The 12,271-nt window shown below is 32.2% G+C and overlaps 1 protein-coding gene across 1 annotated transcript in view; it reads right to left on the reverse strand.

Annotated features, from left to right (window-relative positions):
• Positions 1-969: 969 nt before the first annotated feature.
• Positions 970-12,271, reverse strand: part of LOC128209296 (uncharacterized) — a 40,791-nt gene continuing 29,489 nt past the window's right edge. The window contains exons 2-4 of the mRNA XM_052913274.1: positions 3,006-3,140; positions 2,438-2,572; positions 970-1,957 (exon numbers count right to left, since the gene is read on the reverse strand). Coding sequence (XP_052769234.1) covers positions 1,386-1,957; positions 2,438-2,572; positions 3,006-3,140 — 842 coding nt within the window. The 3' untranslated portion in view covers positions 970-1,385. The remainder of the gene's footprint in view (positions 1,958-2,437; positions 2,573-3,005; positions 3,141-12,271) is intronic.

Below are 12,271 nucleotides of genomic sequence, written 5' to 3' on the forward strand. Positions count from 1 at the left end.
GAATCTTTTAACACCCGTGAATGTGGAAATTCTTAATGATTAAGCCTCATAAGCCTAGTACAGTTACGTATATGCAATTTCATTGGCTGTTAACATAGGTTGTATTCTAAAACAATTATTTTAAATAATAACCAAACAGATATTTACAATTTATATGTACACGTTAATGAGCGCAAACTTTATTTTGCTTTGCCTTAGAGATTTGCACGATTAGTATCTTTTTAAACGGTGTGACAGTGTCCAATAAGTTGACAATAGCGCCATGTTTACAATTATTTAGTAATTGAAACGCCTCAAACTGTCCATTATGACAGCGAAAAAACAACCTCGCCACTGCGTGCCTCGGACTGTTATTTCTCTGACAGGACAGTTTTTTGCCTTTCACCCTTACAGAGCATAGCAGTATACATGCCCTGATGTGTAAAGGAATAACATGGTCAACTGAACGCATGGCTTCAATATATCAATAAACAACATTCGGCAATTATATAGCATCTGTCAAATGAAGACCACGTTTAAGTAACTTTAAATTAAACAACGTACAGTCTCGACTAGGTTGGCTCAGTGTCTAACACACTCTATGTTTACATAGTATCGCAGATTTGAAATTCTGATGTTGCCATTTGAACCAAGAGTCGTTATGTTTTTAGTTTCCAAGCAATATTATTTTCGCTTTTATTCAACACTACATCGATTATAAAAGACATTGCCGCATTGAGCACTCTCAGTGCTTTGATTTACCATTTTAAGTAAAAAATGATCGGGTTAAACTTGTGCTTGTACACATTACCCTGTTCGAAAACGGCACTTCAAAAATGGCTTCCTGTTATGCAATTGTTTACTATATGACACATTCGAATTTATTTATTAATAACGACCTTGTTAAAACAATGCTTTATGCGCAGAAGTTTCAAATATGCGTATCTGTTACAGTAATACTTAGTTTTATTGTTTGAACAACAACTGATCTATGACTTGATGTTTAATTATCAACTGAATCATTATAATACAATGAAAAAGTCATTAACATTAAACTTATCGCTTTAAGTTAGGTTTCTTGACTCCACTTGGAAGCCCAGGTTTTAAAAATGGTCCAAGATTAATTTACAAAGGAAATTGTAAAGCAAAAGAGATCCAACATATTATATCGATTAATATTTTTTTTTATACAAATGGATATGGAATAAAACAAAAATGTATTTTATTATTGATAATTATTATTGACAATCTCAAATGCATTAATTAATCATTATTTATTAGTGCGTCACACACAAGTAAAATTCAAACGCCATGGTTTAAAAGCAATGTCCCTGCCATAACTAAATAACAGTAAATGATATTGCAAACACTTATCACATAATACTATAATAAAATTTCAAAGAACTTCATTTGGAGCACACGACGCACGAGAGCTCTCGACCGTTCACATAAGGTGGGCAAATCGAGGAGGAACCGCATCTGATTTCCGTAAGGTAGAATAGCTTGCCGTTATTATTTGACCTTCCGCCTGAGATTACTTCAGGGTCAACATCTAGGCACACAAACTCAGTAGCTGCAGGTTGTCCGTAACTCCCACTGCTTAAGTAACCGTGGTATTCCATGGTCCAGCCATCGCGACAATGTCGACTGCCAGGAATCATAATTACGGTAGGCCGTTCAGTTCGACAGACAGCGCATGGCGGGTCCTCATCAATTATTTCACGACCAAAGAAATGTTGTCGACTTCGATGGTAAAACTCGTATTCAGCTCCGTAGACAAGTCCGCCGGCTTCTTGTTTGTCGTTATACTTGTTCCACGATGGTTGCTGTGTTAAGCACAGGTAGTTAGCAGCTGCACCTTTATGAGTGTAGTGTGACCCCGCAACAAGTCCAGAATATATAGTCTCTGTGCCGTTACCAGGACATGAAGGTTTCCCCCACCGAGTGTAAGTCGTTCCAACATTAGTTGATTTAGAGCCTGAAAACACAAAGATGTCGGTCATGGGTTATGTGATTGGACAATAATATTACTGCAGGATCTTGAGTTCAATTTGCACAAAGTTATATTACGCTCTTAAAAATGTTTAAATGATGTTATATGTTTGCAAACAATTGTTACTCAAACATAAGTTAGGTAAGTTGTCCGGATAGCGCAGTAGGTAGCGCACTCGCTTTCCACCAAGGCGAGTGACCCGGGCTCAATTCCCAGCCTGTGCGCATATAAGTTTTGTTAGTGGTCACCAAGCCGAGCAAGTGGGTTTTCTCCGGGTACTCCGGTTTCCTTTACAACACGAGACCACACTCTCGCGCATCACCGTGCCAACGAGAGGGACTTAGTAAAAGTTATAAATATATAATGTTTACACTAAAAATAAATGATATTTATTGTTTTAATCTAGAATCCGCTTGCTTCCCGTCTCGAATTGTTCCTTTAAACAATAAACAGTTCAAAGCTTACCTCTTATTATATTTTGAAGCTTATCGATAACAATTTGTTGCTCCGACATTGTTTCCAGTATTTTCTTTTGTTTTTCGTTTACTGTCTGTTGTTCCGTAATTGTTTCAAGAACTCTCTTTTGTCCAGTTTCCAGCTCTACAAGTTTTGATAATAGTTTGTATTCATAGTCGATTTGAAACACATTGGCTCACTTTCCGATACCAACATTGCAAACTGAGCAACCGCAAAAGAGACTTTTATCATCTTTAACAGCATGATTTACATCTCAACCATAAAGTGTCAAGTTTGCAATAATATATTTTCTATTACAGTTTATACAAATAGAGTCTTAACACAAACATTTTGGACATGGGCAATGTAATTGAACAAGAAAAATACTGCACGCTCTATTAATTCAATTTACACAAAGATTTGAAGGGTTTTGAAAATATCGCTCTAAAGCATATTGAAACTCAGTTAGCTGTTTGCAAGTTAGTGTTACCTAAATATATATTATACATTGTTTAAACTAGAACCGACTTGCTTCCCATTTTGAAGCGTAGCCATACATACCCAATTTATAATTTACCTTCTGTTGTATTTTGAAGTTTATCTACAATCGTTCGTTGCTCTGAAATTGTTTCCAGCATTTTCTTTTGTTTTTCGTTTTCATTCTGCTGTTCCGTAATTCTTTCCAGAACTCTCTTTTGTCCAGTTTCCAGTTCTACAAGTTTTAATAATAGTTTGTATTCATAGTCGATTTGAAACACATTGGTTCACTTTCCGCTCCAAAACAGCGCAAACTGGGCAACCACAAACGAGACCTTTATCATCTTTTACTGCCTGATAAACATCTTAATAATAAAGTTTCAAGTTTGCAAAAATATCTGTTCTATTTCATTTTCTACAAATGAAGTTTTAACACAAACATTTCGGTCATGGGCAATGTAACTGAATAAGAAAAGTACTGCACGCTCTATTAATTCAATTGACACAAAGATTTGATGGATTTTGAACAAATGTCAAAAATATATTACGCTCTAAAGCATGTTAAAACTCAGTAAGCTTTTTGCAAGTTAGTGTTACTTAAAATTATATTATACATTGTTTAAAATTATATTATAACAAACCGCAAAATGAAAAGGGAAAACGCAACTTTCCCTTTTCAGCATGGTAACATTTTTATTCAACAGAAACCCTTTGAAATGTCCTCAAAGCATTTCTGTAGGATTAGAAATATTTTGGGGAATATTACCAAACACTTCATAGTATAGTATTTTAGAGTTATAGTGTGGTTTTCAACATTTCTGGTAATATTCCCAAAAGTATCCATAGTATGCCAGGTTTTCTGGGAATATTACCAATTTGATCTTGAAAATTTGGTAACATTACCAAAACATTTTGAAAATATTTCCAAACACTTTGTAGTATAGTATTGAAAGTTGTGGTGGGGGTTTCAACATTTGTGGGAACATTCCCAAAATAATCGATACTATGCCGAGAGATTTTCTAAAATATTCTTCAACTATGAAAAGTCACAAATATTTGGTAATATTCCCCAAAAAAATGATGAACATTTTCTGCTAGGATTCTGAATTTAATGTCCAGGTTTTCTGGGAATATTACCAATTTGATCTTGAAAATTTGGTAACATTACCAAAACATTTTGAAAATATTTCCAAACACTTGGTAGTATAGTATTGAAAGTTGTGGTGGGGGTTTCAACATTTGTGGGAACATTCCCAAAATAATCGATACTATGCCGAGAGATTTTCTAAAATATTCTTCAACTATGAAAAGTCACAAATATTTGGTAATATTCCCCAAAAAATGATAAACATTTTCTGCTAGGATTCTGAGTTTAATATCCAGGTTTTCTGGGAATATTACCAATTTGATCTTGAAAATTTGGTAACATTACCAAAACATTTTGAAAATATTTCCAAACACTTTGTAATATAGTATTGAAGAGTTATGGTGTGGGTTTCAACATTTGTGGGAACATTCCCAAAATAATCCATACTATGCCGAGAGATTTTCTAAAATATTCTTCAACTATGAAAAGTCACAAATATTTGGTAATATTCCCAAAATAAGTGATGAACATTTTCTGCTAGGATTCTGAATATAATGTCCAGGTTTTCCGGGAATATTACCAATTTGATCTTGAAAATTTGGTAACATTACCAAAACATTTTGAAAATATTTCCAAACACTTTGTAATATAGTATTGAAGAGTTATGGTGTATTTTTAACATTTCTGGTAATATTTCCAAAAGTATCCATAGTATGTTGAGAGGTTTTCTAAAAATTAATAAAAACTAGGGGTTGTCACAAATATTTTGTAATTTTTCTGAATTATGAACAATTTCGGCTAACATTCTAAAATTCGTCTTGGAAATAACGTCCAGGTTTTCTGGGAATATTACCAAAGTTAATCTTGAAATTTCTGGTAACATTACCAAAACCTTTCGGGAATATTACCAAACATTTCATAGTATAGTATTTAAAGTTATAGTGGGGGGTTAACATTTTTGGGAACATTCCCAAAACTATCGATATTATGCCCAGAGATTTTAAAAATATTCTTCAACTATGAAAAGTCACACATATTTGGTAATATTCCCAACATAAATGATGAACATTTTCTTCTAGGATTCTGAATAAAATGCCCAGGTTTTCTGGGAATATTACCAATTTGATCGTGATATTTGGTAACATTACCAAAATTATTTGAGAATATTACCAGATGAACTGAAACAAACTTATTCAACAAAAAGCCTTTGAAAACTCCACAAATAGTTTCTGTAGGACCAAACAGTTCATAGTATAGTATTGAAAACTGGGGCTTTTCAACATTTTTGAGAACATTCCCAAAATAATCCATTTTATGCCGAGAAATTTTCTATATCATTCTTAAACTAGGAATAGTCACAAATATTTGGTAATATTCCCAAAATGAATTACGAACATTTTCCGTTATCGTTCTCAAATTCATCCTGAATACAATTATATTATCTTGAAATATTTGGTAACATTACCAAAACATTTTTGGGCATATCAAAAGATGAATTGAAATAAAATAATCCAAAAGAAAAAGCTCCACGTGGGCTGCTGTAGGACATGAAACATTCTGGGAATATTACCAAAATCTTCATTGCATAGTATTAAAATTAACGGCAGGTTTTTCAGCATGTTTGTAATATTCCCAGAATAATCTATAGTATGACTAAAATTGTTCTAAACATTTCTAAGACATGCAATATTCGCAAATGTTTGGTAATATTTCCAATAATAATATAAACATTTTATAACAAGAGATGTTTGTCAAACATTAATCCCACCACCCCCTGAGCGCCATGTTGTCAGGATTATTTGAACAATCGAAATATGCATGGACTTAAATGACAGCTGATTGGTCATTGCCATTGGATGACTTTAAGGCAGTTTAAAGATTATGACCATTCAAAGTGTGAGGATAGTAGACATAGTGTTCAATTGTGTTCAGATGATAACAGATATTTGAGATAAAATGTGTCCTCTTAGAAGGGAATAAGTAAATACGACAACATTTTAATGGCGAATATGAGTTATGACCATGACGTTTGACTCTAATAAGTGTTGATTGATAGAACGACATAGATTACATATTCCTGGTTGTTTAAACCTACCAGAATGTTATTTCAGTATTACAGGTATGTCTCTTGCAATTTTACAATTTGACAATAATTATTTTAAATACAAGTATGGACTTTCGCAAATTATGATTAAAAAAAACACAGAAAAGAACAGAACAGACGTTTATAAGTCATATACATCAGAACATCGTCTAAACACATACACTTAGGTTTTTGATATCAAATGCTTGTACATGGTTAGTGCTATGGTTAAAGACACAAATATGTTGACGTAAAGGCAGCAGTATCAGAGGATGAACTAAATTAATAATAATAATAATTATTATTATTAGGAATAACATTACGAATACATACTGATTCTTTAACATAATCGCAGAGTTTAACCAGCTCACATTTATTGACAGAGTTAAATATATTTATGGGAATATTACCAACTAAATCTTGAAAGGTTTGGTAACATAACCAAAACAATTCGGGGATTCTTCAAATTTTTCCAACATCCAGTCAACTCTACAGTTGAAATCCTTCGTCTATACTTTTTCTCTAGCCCTGATGATCTGGTTCTGGGATACATTGCTATGAAAACATCATCTCCTACATGGCTGTAGACGTTGCAATTCCCCTGTTTTCTTAAGCTTTAATAACCTCCGAACTGGTCTGCCTTTTCCTGTTTTACTTGTCTGAAAAATAATTATAATTGATCAAACATTATCTATGAACTTTTTTACAAGCAATTAAAATTTAACACGGTGCATAAATATGAACTGGTCTGCCTTTTCCTGTTTTACTTGTCTGAAAAATAATTATAATTGATAACATATCTATGAACTGTTTTTTTAAGCAATTAAAATTTAACACGGTGAATAAATATGATCTATTTGTTTATTGTTCTTTATTATTTAAAAAAATAATACATGACTTTATGGGGTAACTTAATTGTAAAAAGGATAGTCTTCTGCAGCAAATTTTCCCATATTTGCAGGCAGTTGAATACATACATGTATGGGTTTCTTTGGTGTTGATGTATGAAGTGGCTGTGTGGGTTCCTCTGGACTAACACCAGCCAATGGTTCATCGGACTCCTGAATTAAACCGTCATTTTAGTATTGTATCATGACTTTTTTCCAGTTTTACTTCTTCATGTGCAAAATTAAATATAATGTCAAGAGTTTGTGACTTCCATACTTATCATTCTAATAAAGGTTACACAGGGTCACTGCTTATCAACATTTCTGTGATAATGATCTGAAGCAACATATAAGCCACAGTCTTATAAATACTCCTGACTGCCCAGCTGGTATTCAATTCCAATGCATATGTTTCAAACGAGCTGTACATCTTATTTTTAACTTTTTTTGTCGTTCATTAAATTTCATTTGATTCAGTTAACTTGAACTTTTAAGTTGAAGAATTAATTTTGTTGTATACCATTATACTTACATAAACAGTTTAGAATGATCTTTATTTGTGGGATATTATATATTTTTAATAATAAGAGCTATCACTAAATGTCATGAATATCCCCACACGCCCAAGTCAACTCATTTTAAATACGACCAATGACAAAATTGAAGACCAAACACAAGCTATCGCCAGTAAGGCTGATATAGAAATCATACGAAAAAATGACTTAGATGTCCCTTTATCATTTTCAAGAACTGTAAAGAAAACATTGTGATTTCAGTTTTAACTTTTAATTTATCAATTAGTGTAGGCCAATCCTCTATGTATGCAAATATTTACCCCATTCTTAAGATCATTTTGATACATGCAATAACTCACCACAAGCTTAACACTGCAGTATCAGTCAAAACAAAGATCATCTGGGAATACACACATTCAACAGCCCAGCAGGATGGCCCACTAAGTGGTAATTAATTGACTGGTACAATTTCATGGTGATTTCATGGACTGATTAGCCTTTTTCTCAAAATGAGGAGTAAATGGGAGGCAATTTCTCTGAATTGTAGAGCGCAATGGACTTAGTTTAATGGCACAAGCGTATTTTTATTTTTCGCCAACTACCTTAGGATATCGGCAATCTACATGCCAATGGTACTTACTAAAATATTAAAATTCTAACCCTTGTAGAAAATTAGTTTTCAGTTTAACCGCACAAAGGCATATATTTATAAACCTATTTACCACTATACACGAGGTTATGAACACTTGCATTCCTAAGTTAATGCCGCTACTGAGCATCAAGCTGATGCTCGGGCTTATCAGTGAAACTTATCTAATATAACTTTAAACTGACCACTTGACCCTTTCCCTGCTGGGAGCTGTTTGCCTGACTAATTTGAGAGTAATAGCTGTTCTTGTCTTGAGATTTGGGCCATTTTATGTTAGGAGGTTTTTCTTGGTATTTCAACAAAATAATATTATTATCGAATGCTTTTGTATAAATTTTGTATATCATAGTTATTATTATTATTATTATTATTATTATTATTATTATTATATACGGTAGTCCAAAATCCACTATACTGACGCCCATCAAGTATCATTGTGCAATGTTAAAATGACGTCATAAAACAAGTTTGTCATGAATGTAACATTTATTACGAAATCATGTATCTTTTAAGTGAATTAAACCATTGATATATATATTAATAACATGTTGATCCGGAATGTCTTATTCAACTGTTGTTGATGTTTTAAGATATTGATTTCAGTCAGTAAGCGCCTCGTGCGACTTGAGTCGAATTCCATCTCTCTAATCAAAACGCACTACTAATAAGTTATTACCCTATTATAAGATGCTTTAATATACATATATTTTCTTTTTCGCAAAGAGAAAATAATATGGAGAAAATATATATTTCTGGAAAAATGCTCTACATACATTGTATTACAGAAATATGTAATAAAAGTTCAGTGACTGCTGTGATTAAAAATTTACATCAACTGTGCATGTAGGAGTGCAAACGATCAGAAAAAGTTGGATAATTTTAAATATTATATTAAAATAAAATGAGTCATATAACGTTCAAATATACTGGTATGATATCAAAAGTCCGGATATAGTGGTTTAAAATACAGTATTGCTTTGTTGTGATCATTTCTCATATGATGATATTAACCTGCTTTGAAACAAGTATTATGTATATTTTGAAATAAGGTAGCAATGTTTTATGATAATTCCAAAAGCAAAGACAAAATAGTAAATGAGATATATATATATATATATATATATATATATAATATGGAAAGCTTCCATGCATTGTGTATAATGTTTAATCACTCTTCTAATGAAAAATGTTCTCACACAACAATGCAAATTAAGAAGAGAAATCTTACAAAGAAAACAAACGTTGATTTAACTGTGTCAGTTAAGAAGATTTTAATCGCTGTTTCAAAAGCTATATTTTAGGAAATGAATTTTCTAGAAAATTACATAAACGAAGATACACAAACATAAAGAGGGCTTATATAATTCACATGAAAAGTGGGCAATGATGTTTTTTTGAAATGCATTTTAGCAAAGACCACAATGTCAATGTATCAATAGAAACCTATGAAAGTTCAGTTTCAACATCAAGGTAATATAGTGCTCAGATTAAAAAAATAAGTTGTAAGCTGTGTTATAAGTAATAAGAATATCTAAGTACATCAATATATGACCTTATTTTTTGGCAAATGGTTAAAATATTACATTTCTTTTAATATTAAATCTTATGTCCCCATAAAATGGGGGGGGGGGCATATAGATTTGCCCTTGGTCGTCCGTCTGTCTGTGATTCCGTCTGTAGGTAATATGCCAACTTATGTTACTTAACGATTATATTACCTAAAGTCCAGAAACCTCGGGCGTTATTTAGGTAAGGACGTTTTGCATCTCGGGTTTCGTTTCCCACTGCACTTAGTAAAACCAGAGTTATTATAATTTAATCAAAAAAGTATTTCACAGGAAAACATACGAACCTCAATCCAAGTGATGACTTCAGAGTTTACAAACTTTAGACTTTATAATTATGAGACTGTTAGCAATTGGATAATGTTGCTATGATTTAATACGGTTGAATTACGCGTAATCATCCTAAAGTGAAAAATAGCACTGTATCAAGTTTGCAGTATTCTTTTCTTGTTCCAAAAATGCAGCAAAAGAAAGTATTAATTTTCATTTGTTGTGAAAATTGCGAAAAACATATTTTTTAAATATAACCATATATAACAAACTTCATTATAGCTGCATTATTGACACTGTTAGATATACGTGTAATACATAAATAAATATTCATTTCATTCAATTGTACATTTCATTGGGTATAATAGGGTTGATATTGATACTTTTGTAGTAAGTAGACAGCTGACGTTATCTTAATGAAAAGTATAAATAAAAATCCCATGTATAAAGTTATTCCGTTCGAAATTAAATCAAACGATAAGACTGAATATATTTTTTTATTTACTTTAATGTTTCATTTCTTTGCTATGGAATCAATGATTATGTTGTTTTTTTCATTTTCATAAATAGTTTAAAGTAAATGATATAAATTGCTTTTCTATAGTCATCGTGAATTTTAGTGCAGAAATCGTAATGAAGATGTTCTCTAATAAATATCCTTCTGACCCCAAAACTGACCAGGGAAGAGTGGTTAATGGGCCCCTGCTGACAGAAATTGATTATCTCAATTACATGCATAATAAACACCTAGCTGTGAAGTGAGGCTTCGAAAATGGACCAAAATACAGAAACCTGGCATAAACTGTAGGACTGCTTGATACGGGCACATTGAAAATGATCCATGGAATAATCAAAACAATAACTGGTAACATGAATCGTATCTTGTTAACCATTAACACTTACTAGATAACCAGTTGAAGCTAAAGGCCAAAATGCATTTATAAATATGTGGTAACACGAATGTTATCTGCCGGTAATTATGTTCCTAATTAAGTGGAATTCGCTAATCATAACTAGATAACCTGTTTATGCAGCTAAAAGGGAAAAAGGTGGCAGTTCCGAGCACTTTGAAGCCAGTTTTTAGTATTGTGATATTTATCTTACAGAGAACAGTTTCTATTAACTAGATAGCTTGATAATTATCGCATAATTAAGTGGTTAACACGAACAACTCGCACAAGTTAACAGATTATCTGACGGCAGTTATGTTACACCGTATGTATTAGACACATGAGGCCGATAATAAATGTTCATCATTTTGTTATTGTGTAACTTGTAAAAGTCAATCTCTGGAATACTTTGATTGTGCAAACATTAGCTCCTACATCCTTTAAAGAGTCACATCAGTTATAAAAAATGTATAACTAAATAAATAGTAACAACATGATGGTTTCATAAATGCGCATATATACATAATTATTGAAACTATTATACCATTATACGTTTAGTAAATGCATGCAAATAACATTTAATGAATGTAAATGTAATACACGTTGTGAATTGAAGAATCACATTTAATTACATTTTAAAAAAAATATTGCATTCCTGAGAGGGCAATAGGAAAACATTTCAACAGCATAACATAAATAACTGCACCTTGTTATGCTTGTAACGTGGGAGAATACTCCTCGTATTGCCCTTTCAAGAATACAATACTTGTTTAATAAATACGAGCTAAATATTTCTGAATCATGTGTTTTTGAATTTCACTACAAAAGCTTCATGATACTAAGTATTTCTTTTTTCTATTTTACATCGATTGAACTGAAAATGTCCATCGATTATATCAATTATCCCTCTCAATGACTGAGTCCCCGGTCATAAACAAGTAGGCCAACCGCCTTTATTATGGGACCGTATAAATCAAAGTCGTATTTTCCTACCGGGATTCAAACCAACGACCATTAATAGTCTGGCACCGAATTAGCCGGGTATAATGCAGGAAAAACAGGAAAAAATCGTTCAAAGTTCTGATTATCAAACACTCAGCCATTTCTTAATTTCAAGTATGCCTCTGAATCACGGTATTGGGTGAATTATAAAAACTCTATAGAGCATTAATGAACAAAAGATCACAATAATATAATGCGCATTCCATTAACATGAATTCCATGCGCATATAATAAAATAGCGCCTTTGCGCCGATACTAATGTATATGATTAACCAAAGAAAATCGCATGCGTAAAGTAAATACAAATTGCAAAAACATACTTCTGCGCTAGAATATGAAAAGCCGAAATGTGCTTAAATTTATACTGAAATAGTTCTTTTGTAAGTTTTGAAACTTCGATTTACTTAAATAAATAAAA

Source organism: Mya arenaria, chromosome 11 (genome assembly GCF_026914265.1).
Source record: "Mya arenaria isolate MELC-2E11 chromosome 11, ASM2691426v1".
Taxonomy (NCBI): Eukaryota; Metazoa; Mollusca; class Bivalvia; order Myida; family Myidae; genus Mya; species Mya arenaria.